The sequence below is a fragment of the Herpailurus yagouaroundi genome, unplaced genomic scaffold (genome assembly GCF_014898765.1).
Source record: "Herpailurus yagouaroundi ecotype Mexico unplaced genomic scaffold, PumYag 308, whole genome shotgun sequence".
Classification (NCBI taxonomy): domain Eukaryota; kingdom Metazoa; phylum Chordata; class Mammalia; order Carnivora; family Felidae; genus Herpailurus; species Herpailurus yagouaroundi.
In genome coordinates, this window is record NW_024412525.1 from 4633259 (window position 1) to 4651386 (window position 18128).

General features: G+C 45.6%; 1 protein-coding gene and 1 pseudogene across 1 annotated transcript; both read right to left on the bottom strand.

Moving 5' to 3' along the window:
- Positions 1 to 6407: 6407 nt before the first annotated feature.
- LOC121021729 (uncharacterized) lies at positions 6408 to 6511 on the bottom strand (annotated as a pseudogene).
- A 46-nt stretch (positions 6512 to 6557) lies between these two features.
- LOC121021628 (40S ribosomal protein S27-like) lies at positions 6558 to 6975 on the bottom strand (the record flags this gene model as incomplete). Its single annotated transcript, XM_040462189.1, has 1 exon — positions 6558 to 6975. A coding segment is annotated over one exon (270 nt), but the record flags the coding sequence as incomplete, so codon positions are not given.
- Positions 6976 to 18128: the final 11153 nt, after the last annotated feature.

The following is an 18128-nucleotide window of genomic DNA, read 5'->3' on the forward strand; positions in this document are numbered from 1 at the left end:
GTAAGAGGAGACACCAGAACTCTCTTTCTCCCCATGGTGTGAGGAAACAATGGGAAGGCAGCCATCTATAATGCAGGAAGAGAGCTCTTACCAGAAACTGACCCTGTTGGACCTTGATCTGGAACATCCCAGCCTCCAGAACTGTGAGAAATAAATTTCTAGTATTTAAGCCACCCCGTCTATGGTATTTTGTTATGGAAGCCCAAGCTAACCCAGTCTTTGTTATGGTAACCTGAGCTGACTAACACAATCTCTAATGATAGGAGACGAGGAGAGGTCTTTAGGCCTCCACAGGGTGGACTGAAGGGCTCTGGAAGGGCCTCAGAGCCCAGGCCACAGAATCTCATTATTCTTCTGATGTCCTTGGTGCAAACCAGGGAGCTGCTGCCTGCCCTAGAACGCCAAGTGATTCCCAGGTAGAAACGGGCACTCAACACCATCATGGTTATACCAATTCAGGACTCTTTTCTCGGACTGAAAGGTTTTGGTACTGTTGTTGAGACATCTTCCCAGTTGTAGGGGGGAATGTTATAAATGAAGAGGCAACATTTTACAATTACAATTATAAAATTGCTTCCCAGAGGTTAGGAAAAAAACCAAAAATACCTTTGTTGGAGCTTACTTATAAAAAGCATCATTCACGTGGCTGTTTTCATCCTAATATGTTCAATTTCATCATCTTCTATAAAGATCATCATGACTCCCAAGTATTCAACCAATCTGTACATATTTATAAACCATTGCAGGGTTGATTTGACTGTCTTTCGTTATCAAACCTGTCAAATTCCCTTCAGTGAAATGAACAGCGGTGTAATTTCTGATCTGTGGGCAGTGTCTGGGAGGAGGGTAGGGTGTCTGTGGCTGGCAACCTACTGGCCAGCCAAACTGGAAAATCAGCTTTTCAGAAGTTTCCTCCTGACTCCTCCCAGGCCATTTATCTCAGATTATCCTCCACCTGCACTCCCCAGGTTAGGGGAGGGCAGAGGAGAGAAAAAATATTAAGGTTTGGGATGGACTACCATTGAGTATATTTGTAATTAGTTCCGAGTTCTGGCAACAGAGGACAGGGACAGAGGCATTATTGTGTTTTTTCAGCACCCAGCAAGCCATAGTAGCCACAGCAGCAGCCATGTTCTTAGCTCTCCTGATCCACATGGCACAGCCATTGGACAAGACTTGGGACAACGAGAGCCTTACATGCTGTCCCACCCCTCTGGCATGTTCATGTGTGCCTCCTGACGTGACCTAATTGTCCTCCACCAGCTGCCCCTGATATATGGGAAGGTCCCCTGGCCAATACAAGGTGTGGGCACAAAGGGTGGCACTGTTTCCCAGAATCTGAGAATAATCCTATTGGATCCAGGCAGCTAGTGCTGGGCAATGGCTCAGAGTTCCCAAGGAAGTTCAATAAAGTAGAAATTAAGTTATTGCAGACATGAGCTAGGCTGGGGACTTGGGGAGCCTACTCACAGAATGTTAATGAAGGTAGGTAGCAGAATATGCTACCCTAAAATATGGCATGTTGGCAAAGGATTACATTGAGCTGAAGGCAAGTGAGAAGAAGCAGACACGAGAAAAGCTCCGACTTCCCCTTGTTTGCCTAAAAGCAGGACATAAATTTGTAAAGGTGTCCCCCCTCCCTGCTCTACCAGGAAGAACAGAGGTCAATGACTGGAGACAACTCTAGACCCTTATCAGCCCAGAGATGGCACCAGAGCAACCTATTTAACAAACTTTACTGAAACTTTATCAGCCATTAGTTCTCTCACATATTGACCTTCCCACCAACTGCTGCCTTAGCAACTCAAAGTCCTTTTCCTTTCTCTCGGCACTTCCCTAAAAATTTATTTTTAAGCTGCTGTATAAACCCAAGTCCTAACCACCTCTTTGAATTACTCATCATTGGGTACTCCTGTGCGTATGCTCAATGCACATGTTAATAAACTTCCGTTTTTGTTTTGTTAATCTGTCTTCTACCAGCCTAATTTACAGGGCCCCTACAATAAACCTAATATGGGTAGAGGGAAACTAGTTTTCCTCCTCCACTTGAGGGAAACGCAAGGGCCCCTGGGCTCCTTAAGAAGACGAGGGGAGGTTGACCCCCTGAGAAAGAGCCTTCTGAGTTGTAGAGGTGAAGGAGAGATTTCAGCTTCGGCTGATGAATGGGTAAGGCACATATAAATAACTGTAAGCTTGAGATCTTAATTTTGAGTTAATAATGCAGGGTTTTGATTGTTTGGGCCATATACCCTACTTGGGCCCCTAGAATGAGTTCTAGCATTATGCACTCTCTGTACCACTCCCTGTCCTCATATCCTCCCCTATCCTGAGGCATACTTGGATGCAGGTGGATTGTCAGTCTCCCTTTGAAAGACTCATTTCCAGTTGGCATAGAGAAAGTTCGCAGAGGGGTGCCTGGCTGCCTCCGTCAGAAAAGCATGTGGACTCTTGATCTCAGAGTTGTGAGTTCGAACCACACACTGGATGTAGAGACTACTTGAATAAAGTAAAAAAGGAAAGAAAAGAAAGAACGTTCCCAGAAACTGCCATCTGAATGATGCCTCTAGAATGAGCAATGATGTGGCCTGACCCATTTTTGCTTCTTAAGTCTGTGCCCCGTCAGTGAAGCACCAAAGTCACCCCACTCCCTTCCCCAAGGCTTAATCTTTGATACTTAGATCACCCTCATCACCCATTCTGGGGCCTTGCCTGCTGTCTTTGGAGAGAAATGTAATCTCAACCCATCCTTCATTTTTCGGGAGGTATTAATTTAGGTATCCAGTATCAAGGACTCCTTTCCTTCTAGGTAAGACATTTTAAATTCGGAGTCAAAATTACCTTTCTTTTCTTCAAAATTCTGTTGAAGACTCAGGCATTCTAGGACTAAATCCCTGATCAAACCAGCCAAGTGGTAGTCATTGAACACTGCCCCTTTCTTGGGATTCGGTACCGACTTAACACATTCATCTTTGATCTTAGGCTTTGGTTTCTCATACTCAATCTTGGTTTGAGTTTTCTCCGGAAGTGACTGTACTGCTTTCATTAGGTATCAAGCTATGAGATGGAAAAGGCCTCATGTAGTCCTGCCTTGAGATCAAACCAACAGAGTTTTCCAACGTCCATTGTATGCAAGACGCAGTCCTAGGATGAGTACTGGAAGATGAGCGAACGGACACAGTGAGTTGGAGGCTACCCCTGCCCTCAAGTAGTTTATAGCTAGCTGGAGAGAGAGACACAATCAAGTGTAGAGTGAACTGATAAGATATCAAGATAGCAATAAGATAGAATTGAGAAGGAAGCCTGAGAATGTTCAAAGATGATAAAGTCAATACAGGTAATAACAGAGGCAAGGGAAAATAAACCTTGAAGTGAAGGCAGAATCGGCCAGGCAAAAAGGAGAAAGAATGACCTTAGACAATGTTATAAACAAAGATACAGTCGGTTCTGCTGTCAGGCTTGTTTTGAAAACATGAATTTGTTCCAATCTGATTCATATATTAGGGAGCAATTTGAACATGATGTGATTCTTGCATTTGCTTATGCTTGATTTTGCCCTGGAAAACATTAGGCAGAGAAAAACGCACCCAGCTGAACCAAGCAGGGTGGGAATACATAAAATGTAGACAAGCACACCCCTCAAATGTCTGCCCCCACCTAAGTTCACGGTGTTGCAAACCATACCCTTTGGTATCTGGTGTTATCATTTTCTTTCCAATCTCAGATAACCCCCCTTTAACACTTCACAGTAACCCAGAAGTTTGTGCCCCTTCCAACATCCACTTCCATATGCAAAATTCAAATCTGCGTTGAGGTATAATGCTATATTTATTGTGGCGTTTACGTATTTCTCAACTATTTAACATGTATAAACCGTACTACCATTTTATCAGGCCCCTGTCTTTCATTGTTGTGACTAACAGAGTGTTTGGGTATTGTGCCTTCTAACCTCACTTTTCCCTTAAGCCCGTGGTTTTCATTGCACGGCATTTGTATAGTGTGGTTATTTTTAGTAGCATGTGCTGTGTTACGGCACAACTGGCCATACAGGTTTGGGTACTAAAAATAATACTGGGAAAACTGTGGGTAAATGATTAGGATTATAACTGAATTTATGTAGGAGAATTTAAGACTAAAAGCTGATGTCAGATCCATTCATTCTTTTAAATTTTTTTTTTTTCAACGTTTATTTACTTTTGGGACAGAGAGAGACAGAGCATGAACCGGGGAGGGGCAGAGAGAGAGGGAGACACAGAATCGGAAACAGGCTCCAGGCTCTGAGCCATCAGCCCAGAGCCCGACGCGGGGCTCGAACTCCCGGACCGCGAGATCCTGACCTGGCTGAAGTCGGACGCTTAACCGACTGCGCCACCCAGGCGCCCCATCCATTCATTCTTTTATGCATTCATTTGACAAAAATTTGTTGGGTGCCTACTACGTGCCAGACTTTGTTGTAGGCGCTGGAGTTTGGCAGTGAACAGAAGGGGCAAAAATCCCTGCCGGTTTACATCCTAGCTGAAGAGAGGGACAAACACAAGGTAAATAAAAAAATATATATCATATGTTAGATAATAATGGATGCTGGGGCACCTGGATGGCTCAGTTGGTTGAGTGTCCGACTTCAGCTCAGGTCATGATTTCATGGTTTGTGAGTTCAAGCCCCATGTCAGGCTAGCTACTGTCAGCCTGTCAGCGCAGAGCCCACTTCAGATCCTCTGTCCCCCTCTCCCTCTGCCCCTTCCCCACTTGCACCCTCTCTCTGAAAAAATAAATAAAAACATTAAAAGAGAGAGAGAGATCCTAGATAGTAATCAATGCTAAGAAGAAAAAAAATAAAACAGGAAAGTCGATATAATATCTCAGGGGCTGGGTTTGGACATGTTGTCAATATCATTTATTGCTGTATAACAAATTATCTCCAAACCCTACAGCCAAAGACAATAAACATTTACTGTCTCACACAGCTTCTGAGGGTAAGAAGGACAAGAGGAGCTTAAGCAGTGCTTCTGGCTCAGGGTCTTTCATGAAATCACAGTCAAGGCATGGGCTATCAGTTTCCGTGCTCAACCTACACGGCTCTTGGCAAGAGACCTCAGTTCCTCGCCTGTCTCCATAGGACTGCTCATGACATGGCAGCTCGCTTTACCTAGAGAGAATGACTCGAGAAAAAGAGATGGCATGCCCAAGGTGCAAGTTGCAGGCTTTTATAACCTAACCTCAGAAGTGGCATATCATCCCTTCTGCTGCCACACAAACGAGCTCTAGTACGATATGGGAAGGGATGACGGGAAAACATGGGAGTATGGGGATCAAGAGACAATCATTAGGGGACATTTTGGATGCTGACTCTGATAGTGACCAAGGAAGTCTTCATTAAGAAGATGACCTTTGGATTAACCCTCGAAGGAAATGAGGGAGGTAGCCATAAGGATATCTGGGGGAAGGTCGTCCTATGTGGGCGGAAGAGCATGGACAAAAACACAGGCCTGGTGTGTTGGAAGGACAGCAGGGCTCAACGAGCTACAGCGGAGTGAACGAGAGGGAAAGGAAGAGAAGAAGTCAAAGAGGTGACAGGGAAGGGGAATGCTTTCCTCTTCACCCGGAGTGAAATACGACTTTTGAGGAGAGAAGTGACACGATCTGACTTAGGATTTAACGGATGAGAATAGACAAGACGAGAGGGAAGCAAGAGCAGGAGCAGGAAGGTAAGTTGGGAGGTGAGAGATAGTGGTAAGAGGCGATGGTGAGGAGGGGAGAGATGATGGTGGTCTGAATCTGGAAACATTTGGAAGGCAGAATACTCCGGACTTGCTCGTGGGTTGGCTGTGGGGCATAAGAGGAAGAGGAGTCAAAGATAACACTAAAGTTTTTTGTTCGTGTAGCTGGAAGAATGGAGTTGCCATCTGTCTATGTTTGGTAAGACCGAAGAAGGGGCAGCGTTAAGGCGAACACAGCCATTCAATTTTGGACACGTTAAATTTGAAATGCCTGTTAGACATCCAGGTGGAGATGTTGGACGGACGATTGGGTAATCAAGGTTAGAGGTACGAGTTGAAGAATCACCAGAGAAAGATAGGACTGAAAGCTGTGAGGCTGAATGAAATCCCCAAAGGAGTGAATACGGATAGAAAACTGAGTATCTCAGAGCACCCCAACGTTTAGGATGGGGGTGTGGCAAAGAAGACTATGAAAGAGTGGCCAGAAAGGCGGGAATCAGGCCAGGTAAGCGTAGTGCCCTATGAGCCAAGGGAAAACGTCTTTCGAGGAAGTCTTAGAAGATGCTCTTTGTCAGATGCTGCTGACAGGATGAGAACCGTCCCCTGATGTGGCATGTGGAGCTCATTTGCTACGTGGCCAGAACAGTTTTGGTGGAGTGGTGGAGGCAAAACCCTCACGGGGGTGGATTGAAGGTCGTACGAAAGGAGATAAATTGGAGACTGAGTATTCTTTCAATTAGCAATAATCGCGCCTCGGATAAAACTCATTGGCTACGATACTGCCACTGCGCAAAGCTAGTATTCTTTCAAATAATCTTGTGTGAAGGGAGGGAATGAGTTGGGGTCATAACTGGGGGGGAAAATGGAATCAAGAGAGGGTTTTGACTTTATTATTATTAATTATTATTATTATTATTATTATTATTATTTATTTTGTGTCCAAAACCAGTTTCTTGGGATAGTTTCCCACCCATGTTGGTTTAGGGTACTTTTACTGCCGCTCCTGTCTGAAGGAGCATCCTTGTGTAAGCCATGCTTTTCCTCCTTTCAGTTGGCACAGGACGGTGGAGCAGCCCACACACAAAACCACCGTTTGTGCGTGGCTGAAGACAGTGGTGATTTTGTAGCACGCTGAGTACTTCGTGTCCATGAAGGAGGAGTTGGGGCTCTGGACCAGGCACTCCTTGTGCTGCTTCTTCTCCTCTTCTGGGGATGGGCGCAGGAGGTCCTTTGTGAGGGGTATGTTCTTGGGGGCAGGACATCACTGCCAGAAAGGCAAGAGAGGGTTTTTTAAAGACGGGAGAGAGTGGCACCTGGGTGGCTCAGTTGGTTAAACACGGGTCTCTTTTTTTTTTTTTTTTTTTAATTTTTTTTTTCCAACGTTTTTATTTATTTTTGGGACAGAGAGAGACAGAGCATGAACGGGGGAGGGGCAGAGAGAGAGGGAGACACAGAATCAGAAACAGGCTCCAGGCTCCGAGCCGTCAGGCCAGAGCCCGACGCGGGGCTCGAACTCCCGGACCGCGAGATCGTGACCTGGCTGAAGTCGGACGCTCAACCGACTGTGCCACCCAGGCACCCCTAAACACGGGACTCTTGATTTCATCTCACGGTTTGTGAGATCGAGCCCTGAATCGGACCCCATGCTGACAGCCTGACAGCATGGAGCTTGCCTGAGATTCTCCCTCCCTCCCTCTCTCTGCCCCTCCCCTGCTTGCTCGCTCTCTCTCAAAAATAAATAAGTAAACCTTAAAAACATCAAAACAGGATACATAGCAGCATGTTCCTCCTAAGGGAAACACTGATGAAACAGGAGAGACAGAGGAGAACTGTGGGCGCAGAATCCTGAGTGGGTGAGAGTAGATAAGACCTAGTGTATGAGCAGAGGGGTTTTCCTCATCCTGGAGCACAGACAGCGTATCCACACAGCACGGAGGAGGCAGAGCGTATGGGCACAGGAGCGGAGAGGTGGATGGAGTAGGGCCCTTGACTCAGAGCGAGGATGAAGGAGGACGCGTTGGAGTTTGGGAGGAAGGAGAGAGAGAGGTGAAAGCGTTGCCCAGGAGAGCGGGAAACATGGCATGTTTGCTATGGAGCCCCAAGAGTCACGTGTGATAAATGGGCATGGGTTCAGAGCTGAGCAGTCAGCATAGCTGTGTATGGTTCCCAGCCATGTTCAGCTGCTGGGAACAGGTGCAGAGTGGGAGAAGAGGTTGGGTTCAACCAAAGTTATGGTCTGACAATGAGTAAGAGCTCTCATGGCTCTCCCGAAGTACGTTCCTGTGGCTCTGAGGACCACATGTTCTGGTTTGCCCAGGATAGTGCCAGTTTATGCCTGGTTTCCCAAGGTGATTAGTAATAGTGTTCCCTTTCACTTTCAAAACTGTTAGATTTGGGTAACAAATGAAATGATCATTCTACTTTGAGCAACATAGTGCCCCGGAGGTTTTCTCAACAGAGACTGCATCGTTGTTTTTAATGTTTATTTATTTTTGGCAGAGAGAGAGAGAGAGAGAGAGAGAGACAGAGCATGAGCGGGGGAGGGGCAGAGAGAGAGGGAGATCCAGAATCCGAAGCAGGTCCAGACTCCGAGCTGTCAGCACAGAGCCTGACGTGGGGCTCGAACCCACAGACCATGAGATCATGACTCAAGCCCAAGTCGGACGCTCAACCGACTGAGCCACCCAGGCGCTCCTGTTTGACTTTTAAAAAACACTAAATAGATTGCAAATTCCTTGAGGTCAGTGTCCTGTTTTTATGCCTTCTGTGCCCCATGGCGAGCATAACTTTGAAATGTGGTCTTCTTGTGTCTTGGTTAATCCAGCAAAAACACAGGTTACTCAAGACTAGAGGATAATCCCAATTTTAGGCAAATTCTCCTCAATCTCAAGACAAAGGAAGGGGATGGAGGCAATTGGCACACCAAGGGGACCTTTCATAATTCTGCCCAGGGTTATGGGGGCAGGGTAGGTAAGAGTAGAAGGGAGGCCAGTCAAGACTCAGAACTGTGCAGGGGGCAGATTGACCTAAGGAAGGACTTGAAACTAAAATGTCCCGGTTATCTGTTGCTGCCTAACAAAGTAACAAATCACCCTGAAATTTAATGACGTAAAACATCAGCCATAGCTCCGCTCTCTCTCTCGCTGTTTCTGTGGGTCAGGGATTTGCAAGGGGTTGGTGTGAGAAGTAAGGGAAATGATTCATTTTCAGAAATACTAAAGAAAAGCGGTACTGTCCAGCTAACAGTACATTTACAACCTGCTGGAAATATGTACAAACCCCCCACCCCGACAGTGGAATCCCAAACCCACTTCCTGGTTATTCTTCTTCCCCTCTCCTTTACGTGGGCTTATTTTCGTGGGCTTTGCAATGAGCTTGTGTCGTAGAAGAAAGGGAGGAGAGACTGAAAGTTTCTGTGTCACCTCAGGGAATGTATGTTTGTTCCTATCAGACTCCTTTTTGCCTTATGGGCATAGGCGACTTCCCGATAAGGCTGTAACCTCTGTAATACTAAGCCAATGAGAAACCAGGGAGGGACTTGCCTCTGTAGTACTTAGCCAATGAGGAGCCAGGGAGGGACTTGCATGCTAGGAGATAAATTGACTGCTGTAACTTCTCAGAGTGTGTCTGTCCATCAGACACCCGCTCTTGCAAAAACATCAATTAAAGCCTCGCTTCAATGTGCTCTGAGTCTCTGCCTCCCTCCTTTGATTGGGTCAATGGGCTTATTTTTCCCAGTTGTTGGGCACTTGTGGCTTGGGATCTTTTCTATGGTTGTAGTCAACTGGCTAGAGCCGGAAAAGTACGGGATCTGAAGAGTTTGGGGCTGGTGAAGCACCTCACTCTCTTCATGTAGTCACAGTGCCTTTCCATGTGGTCTCCTGCTTGGGCTGATGTCAGGTGGCCTCAGGGTAATCAGACTGCTTCCATGGTGGCTGAAAACTTCCAGGATGAATGTTCTGGTGACTTAGCTTGGAAGTCACAATGTTACTACTGTCCTACGTCTGCCCAGTGTCAAAGGAAGAGGACGTAGACTCACTTCTCAACGGGAGGAGTGTCAAAGCCACTTTATGAGATCACATGGGATGGGCAATGTTGTTTGACCCATTTTTGGAAGATATAATTGTGACACAAAGTAGGGGTTCTTCTACCTTCCTTCCTTCCAAGGAGTCTTGTTGGAAGGCTGAAGACACCATACTTTTATTTGTTAACCTTAACCATTTTTATGTTAAAAATCCTTCTGCAAATGGAACTTGGCACGTAGCTCCCCCCCCACTTTTTAAAAAATGTTTTATTTATTTTTGAGAGAGTGATGGAGGGTGAGTGAGGGAGGGGCAGAGAGAGAGGGGGAGACACAGAATCCGAAGCAGTTTCCAGACTCTGAGCTCTCAGCACGGAGCCCGACAGTGGGCTCGAACTCACAAATTGCGAGATCACGACCTGAGCCAGAGTCAGGCGCTTAAGCGACTGTAGCTCCCCTTCCTGATAGGTGGTGGTGAGTGCAGAGAGTTTGCTCCGTGTCCACAGGGTTTAGAGGAGGATAGAGATGATAGGCTGTACCTCCTCAGCGAGAACCTTGATGTTACGATGGGAACAAACAGCTCCATCTCAGCAGTTGGGGAAGGTTATCAGTATGATATCATGTGACACATTAGGTTTTACCCACGTGGAACAAATGACCACACGCCTAGTGGCTTAAGACAACACACAGTTGCTATCGTACAGCTTCCACGGGTCAGGAGTCTGGCATGTTTTAGACAGATCCTCTGCTCATGGGGCCACAACACAGAAATCAAAGGGTCAGCTGGTTTGTTTTCATGTGGAAGCTCGCCTGCAGAAAGGCCCATTTCCAAGTTCACTTGGGTTGTTGGCCGAGTCCACTTCCTTGCACTTGTAGGACTGGCGTCCCCGTGTCCTTGCTAGGTGTTAGTGGGGGACTCCTGTCAGCAGCTAGGTCTCGGGCCCTTTGCCGTGTGGCCTTCACAGGCCACTTGAACATAGTAGCCTACCCCGTGAGCGCGGAGAGCAAACTGGTGGTTGCAGAGGGGAGTAGGGGAGATGGGCAACATGGGAGGAGGGGAGTGGGGAGGTACAGGCTTCCAGTTATGGAATGAGTAAGCCCACTGGGCTGAAAGGTCCATCACAGGGAATGACACTGCACTAGCCTTGTACGGTGACAGATGGTAGCTGCACTCATGATGAGCCCAGTGTAACGCGTGCAGTTGGGGAACCACGATGTCGTACAGCTGGAACCAATATGACATCGTGTGTCAACTATACTCATATATAGGTCAGTGAAAAAAAACTTGGACTGATGCTGGCACACTGTAAAATTTCAGTGAACATCAGATGTCACTAAAAAAGTGAAAAAAGAAAAGTTATGGCCACAAGAAACAAACAAGAAACAGAGCAGCCGACCTCCTCAAGGCCGGCAGTGGACTCAGTTTCATACATCCAATCCCTGACTCTAGGACAGGCCCTGTATCTTTTAATGGCTCGCTTAAGGGCACCTGGGTGTCTCGGTCAAACGCCCAACCTCGGCTCAGGGCGTGATCTCAAGGTTTATGGGTTTGAGCCGCCCAGCAGGCTCCCTGCTGACGGGGGCCTGCTTGGGATTCTCTCTCTCTCTCCCCTTCCCCCACATGCACACCTGGTCTCAAAATAAATAAATAAACTAAAAAAAGGCGGGGGTGGGGGGATGGGGGGCTCACTTAATTAGGTCAGGCCCATCCAGAATAATCTCCCTTTTGGTGAACTCAAAGTCATCAGCTGATCCGGAACCTTAAATACATAGGCAGAATCCCTTCACCTTTGTCAGATAACATAACCTAAACTTGAAAGTGAAATCCAGCCTATGCTTGGGTCCCACCTCACTTAAGCACAGAGGATTGATTATAGGGACATGTACTCTGGGGGATGGAAATGTCAGCGGCCATTGCACTTGATCTTGGGGGATCTTCTGGATGCTGGGTCTCCCATATCAATCAGGTTACAACTTTTTGAAACAGGAAGGGAATGTGGTATCCTTAAAGGGACCTAGAAAGGTGACCTAGAAGGAAGAATCCTCTGTCCTCCTTAGCTTCTGGTATGGATCACATATAGCATGGCTCACCCTAGGGGTGTGCTTATGACTCCCAATTAGTAACTAACAGAAAAGAAGTTATTTTTTAAAAAGCAATTAATAAAGATGGGGCACCTGGGTGGCTCAGTCAGTTAAGCGTCCGACTTCAGCTCAGGTCATGATCTCACAGTTCATGGGGTCAAGCCCGGTGTCGGGCTCTGTGGTGACAGCTCAGAGCCTGGAGCCTGCTTTGGGTTCTGTGTCTCCCTCTGTGTCTGCTCTTCCCCCCACTCACACTCTGTCTCTGTCTCTGTCTCTCTCTCTCTCAAAAATAAATAAACATTAAAAAAAATTTTTAAGCAATTATTAAAGAGATAGAGAAAAATAAAAATAAACAGAAAATTGAAACTGTAATAAAATATGAGATAAAAAGAGGGCAACCATAAAACTGAAAGTGATAAAGAGTAACAAAAAAAATCATTGGGGGGCGCCTGGGTGGCTCAGTCGGTTGAGCGTCTGACTTCAGCTCAGGTCATGATCTCGCGGCTTGTGAGTTCAGGCCCCGTGTTGGGCTCTGTGCCGATAGCCTGGAGCCTGCTTCGGATTCTGTGTCTCCTCCTCTCTCTGCCCCTCCCCTGCTCATGCTCTGTCTCTCTGTCTCTCAGTAATAAATCAATGTTAAAAAAAAAAATTAAAAAAAGCAATCATTGAGAACGAGCACTTTAAATGAAAAAAAAAAAGAGGTATAAAATAGTAAGAAAAGACAAAGCACATTACGAACAATTGAATTGTGCCAAATCACTTCAAATCGAAGACTGAATGGTTAAAGGGACCAAAAGCTAAAATGATACAAGTGAATAAAACATAAGAAACAAGTAAACAAGCCACCATAGTAAGTGTCTAAATATGGAGCAGCCTATTCAGGAGCTCAGTCCAGAATTCTTCAAGCTGAAGCAACCCTGAAATCCAACACATGCTTGTGAGTGTCTTTCTCAACGAGGGTTCCTCCTCTGAGCCGCACAACACCGGAAGTTAATCTGAGTTACTGTTTTCTCAATTCTGCCCCAAAATGGTACATAACTAGTACCCAGCAGTTGCACTACTAGGCATTTATCCATGGGAACCAGTGTGCTGTTTCGAAAGGACACATGCACCCCCGTGTTTATAGCAGCACTATCAACAACAGCCAAAGTGTGGAAAGAGCCCACATGTCCATCGATGGATGAATGGATAAAGAAGATGTGGTATATATATATATATATACACAATAGAGTATTACTCGGCAATCAAAAAAGAATGAAATCTTGCCATTTCCGACTCTGTGGATGGAACTGGAGGGTATTATGCTAAGCGAAATTAGAGAAAGACAAACATCATATGACTTCACTCATCTGAGGATTTTAAGAGACAAACCAGATGCACATAAGGCAAGGGGAGCAAAAATAATATAAAAACAGGGAGGGGGACAAAACATAAGAGACTCTTAAATATGGAGAACAAACTGAGGGTTCCTGGAGGGGTTGTGGGAGGGGGGATGGGCTAAATGGGCAAGGGGCATTATGGAATCTCCTCCTGAAATCATTGTTGCACTATATGTTAACCAATTTGGATATAAATTTAAAATAAATAAATAAATAAATAATAAATAAATAAATAAATAAATAAATAAGATGAAACATACATGCATAGAAAAGGCCAGTCTTGAGAATGCATAAGAAAAAAAAAAAAAAATGGCTTAATAAAATATACCTAGGTTGAGAATAAAAAAAAAAAAAAAAAAAAAACCACAGCAAAGAAGTTAATTCATTGTATACAGCTTCATTCTCTCACCAAACTAGCTGATCTATGTCAAAAAGTATGCAACCAAGAAAGGGTTGGTCGATCTGGCACATGGTTCTGTGATATTTTTGAGAGATGAGTTTTAGGTGAGAAGTGGAAACTGAAGTCAGATTCCTGGGACGTTTTCCCCCTCAAGAGTTGTGTGGTCAGGTGATTATGGACTGAAGCACACGAATCACTTTTGATCACTTACTAAATATAAGAAAGGCATCAACAGATGTCCTGACTTCAGAGGAATTCAGAGAAGTAGCAGAGAATATTCATTTATTTGATTTTCTCCATAAGCCTTCTGGCCAAGGGCCCAGGAAGGACTTGTAATTAGTGCCTTTCTAAAAACATAAGCCTCCTTGGGAATGCAAGCTGGTGCAGCCACTCTGGAAAACAGTATGGAGGTTCCTCAAAAAACTAAAAATAGAACTACCCTACGACCCAGCAATTGCACTACTAGGCATTTATCCACGGGATACAGGTGTGCTGTTTCTAAGGGACACATGCACCCCCATGTTTACAGCAGCACTATCAACAGTAGCCAAAGTATGAAAAGAGCCCAATGTCCATTGATGGATGAATGGATAAAGAAGAAGTGGTATATATATACAATGAGTATTACTCGGCAATCAAAAAGAATGAAATCTTGCCATTTGCAACTCTGTGGATGGAACTGGAGGGTATTATGCTAAGTGAAATTAGTCAGTCAGAGAAAGACAAACATCATATGAGTTCACTCATATGAGGACTTTAAGAGACAAAACAGATGAACATAAGGCAAGGGAAGCAAAAATAATATAAAAACAGGGAGGGCGACAAACATAAGACTCATAAATATGGAGAACAGAGAGTTACTGGAGGGGGTGTGGGGGGGGATGGGCTAAATGGGTAAGGGGCACTAAGGAATCTGAAATCGTTGTATTATATGCTAACTAATTTGGATATAAATTTTAAAAAATTAAATTAAAAAAAAAACACATAAGGCTCTTGGGGCACCTGGGTGGCTCAGTCGGTTGAACGTCCAACTCTTGATTTCAGCTCAGGTCATGATCTCATGGTTTGGTTCATGGGGTCGAGCCCCACCTCAGGCTCTATGCTGGCAGCATGGAAACTGCTTGGGATTCTCTCTCTGCCCTTCCCCTGATTGCTCTCTCTCTCTCTCTTTCAAAATAAATAAATAAATATTAAAAAAAAAAAATAAGGCTTTTCCAACTTCACACTGGTATGGGCCAAAATTGTCTGAAAACGGAGGACTGATTCTAGAGAAGCCCCACATGCCCCTTTCTTTTCTTCCCCTCCAGCATTTCATATGTGAGAAAACAAATGATGGCCAGCTTCAGTTGTCCTCATCCTGGCCAAGGAGCTCCTACAAAAGTTTTGTTAGACTTCATCAACTCTGGAACAGTCCCACAGGACTCAGCACACCCCAGAAGGTAACCATGGACACACTCTGCTAAATTCCATTCGACTTCTAAGCTGCATGGCCATTGATCACGCTTTCCTTGAAACACTTATTTCCTTGTTGTATTAGTTATACCTGTCGTATAACAAATTACACCAAAACTTTAGTCACCTGAGACAACAAATATTTATGATCTCAGGGTTTCTGTAGGTCAAGAATTCCAGAGCATCTGAGCTGGGTGGATTTGTCCAGAGGCTCTCATGTAGTTGCAGTCGGGACGCTGGCCAAGCTGTGGTCATCTGAAGGCTTGCGTAGTGCTGGGGATTTACCAAAATGGCTCATTCAGATGGCTTTTGGCAGGTGGCCGAAGTTCCTCTCTGGTTCTCAGCTGCAAGCCTCAACCACTCATCATGTGGATGTCTCTGTAGGCTGTTTGTGTGTCCCCACAATATGGCATAACTTCCTTCCTTTATTATTTTCAGAAAGTGGAGGAATGTATAGTCCTTTTATGACCTAAAATATGACCTTTTATGACTAAATTTACACATTACCACTTTGCTTGATTCCATTTCTGAGAATAGAGTCATTCAGGCTAGCCCACCATCAAGGGTAGGAGAATTGAGGAGTACTGTAGACGAGGAAAAAACCTTTTCTCTCTACCCTCTTAGATTCATTACCTGGGGCCCTGCAAATTAGACTGACAAAAGACAGATTAACAAGAGAAAAACAAATAGAGTTTATTAACACGGTGTAGAGCTCATACATGAGGGAGAAAGAGTGAACAGTGAAGAGTCATTCAGAAGGGTGGTTAGAATTTAGGCTTGTAGCATCTTAACAAAAACCAATAAATTTGTAGAGAAATGGCAAGCCACAGGAAAAGGGTTTTAGGCTTCTGAGAGTGGCAAACCATGGGAAGGAAAATATATAGGGAAAGCTAATGGAAGATAAGGGTTATTTCAGTGAGGTTTGTTATGTAGATTCCTCTCTGTGCTGTCTCTGGGCTGATAAGAGTCTCTGGTGATTAAGAACCTAAGCCTGCTTCTAGGCAAATAGTTGGGGAGGGCAGAGAGGTAGCCCTTATGCCAAAGTGGCATATTTTGGGGTGGCATATTCTGATCCCCTTCAGTATCAGAGAGCTTGTGGACATATTTTAAAGCTGCCACATATTTTTTTGTCTTCTGTAGCTTTAGCTCTCCTGGTTGTCTCCCTATGTCTCTGGCCACTAGCTCTCAATGTCTATCTTTGTATTATTCCTTTGTTCTTTGTATTATTCCTGTTTCTTGAATGCTGGGTTTCTTGGGCCTCTGGGCTTCTCCCTCCACATATTTGCCCTGGGTCACCCTACACTCCTATGTACCACCTTTGGGCTGGTGATTCTCCAACCCAAGTGTTGGCATACGTTTTGTGAAAGGGCCGTATGGCTTAGTAGGCCAAACGTTCTGTATTGCAAATACTCAGCTTTGCTTCTGTAGTGCAAAAGCACCCACAGACAATGCGGATGTGAATGAGCCTGGCTGTGTTCTGGTAATACTTTTATTTGTACAACAGTCTGCTGGCCATAATTTGTTGACTCTTTTTTCTAACTTCTGTGGCCCTCGCAGACCCTTCTTCTGGGCTCCGGAAGAAGATAAGTGCCCAGCTGCCTTCTGGGCATTTCTTCTTGGATGCCTCAGAGGTAGGTCAAACTCATCTCTTCCTGTATTTATTGTACTCCCTGTATTGAACACGGTATTGTCTTGTGTCCTCTGTCTGGTAAACAGCATTGCCATTTGGTCAGTTGTTGTAGCCTGAGTGCTAGAAGGGCTCCCTGCTCATCCCTCTCCCTCGTCTCCCATCTCCAATCAGTCGACAGTTAGTCTACTTCCTAAAGTTATCTCAGATCTATCCCCTTGGTATCTCTACTGCTACTACTCAGTTTAAGCTATCATTGTGTCCTTCCCGAAATACCACAATAGCCTCCGATGCTAGGCCCCCAAAGATGTCCACATCCTACTTCCCAGAACCTGTGAACATGCCACCATCTATGGCATAAGGGACTTTGCAGATGTAGCCAAATTAAGGCTCTTGAGATGGGAAGATTATCCTGAATTATCCAGGTTGGCCTGATATAATCGCAAAGCTCCATATAACAGGCAGGAAGGTCAGATGAGGGAGAGAATGTGACAATGGAAGATTTGCAAGATGGCCCTTGAAGGTGGCAGAAGGGGCTATGATCTGCAAGAATGCAAGTGGCCTCTGGAAGTTGGAAAAAGACAAGGAAAGTGATTTTCTACTTGAACCTCCGGAAGGTTCCAGCTCTGCCGAAATCTTAGCTTTAGCCCACGAGTCCGACTTTGGACCTCTGACCTCCAGAACTATCACAAAATGCAGTTGTGTTGGTTTAAGCCACTAAATTTGTGGGAATCTATTATGGCGGCAATAGAGACTGAATAACCTCCTCACCCTCCCTCCAGTCGTGCTCTGTTCTCCACCCCACCCCGAACACAAACAGGATCCGTCACATCCCCATCGAAAACACTCCCATGACTTGCCCACATCCTCAGAATAAACTCCAGGCTCCTTGCAAGACTTCATCACGGGTCCCTGGCAGTTTATGCCCCGCAAATTCACGCAGGGAATTTCACATAGTGTCGTCTCCCCATGAGACAAATGTTCTGTCTGTTCAGGACCTGTTTACCTTCCGTCTCCCACCTGACTAGCTCCTGCAAGTTATCCAGACGCCAGTTCCTCAGAGACAGTCCCTGCCCCCACGCTGAGTTCAGGTCCTCTGTTTGGAGACATTAAAGTAACTGCCCTATCAGACTCCTGGCCCGCTTTATTGCGAGGACTTGTGAACTCAGAGACCGCCCAACTGTCTTGTTCACCACTCGGCGCCGAGCACCTTCCGTGATGGCTGACACACACCGGTACGCGGTGAAGACAGACATGGCCCAGCGATGGTCTAGGGAGACTTGGTGGAGGCGGTGGTGAGGGGCTCCAGCACGTGCCGTCTCCCCTTGAGAAAGCTGGGGAAGAAGAGCCCATGGGGGAGAGAGACCCGAGCTGACTCGGGGAGCAGGTGGGAGTCTGAATTGCCCTTTCTCTTCCGGCTCGGCCTGGTGGGGAAGACGCCGGGAGGGGAAAG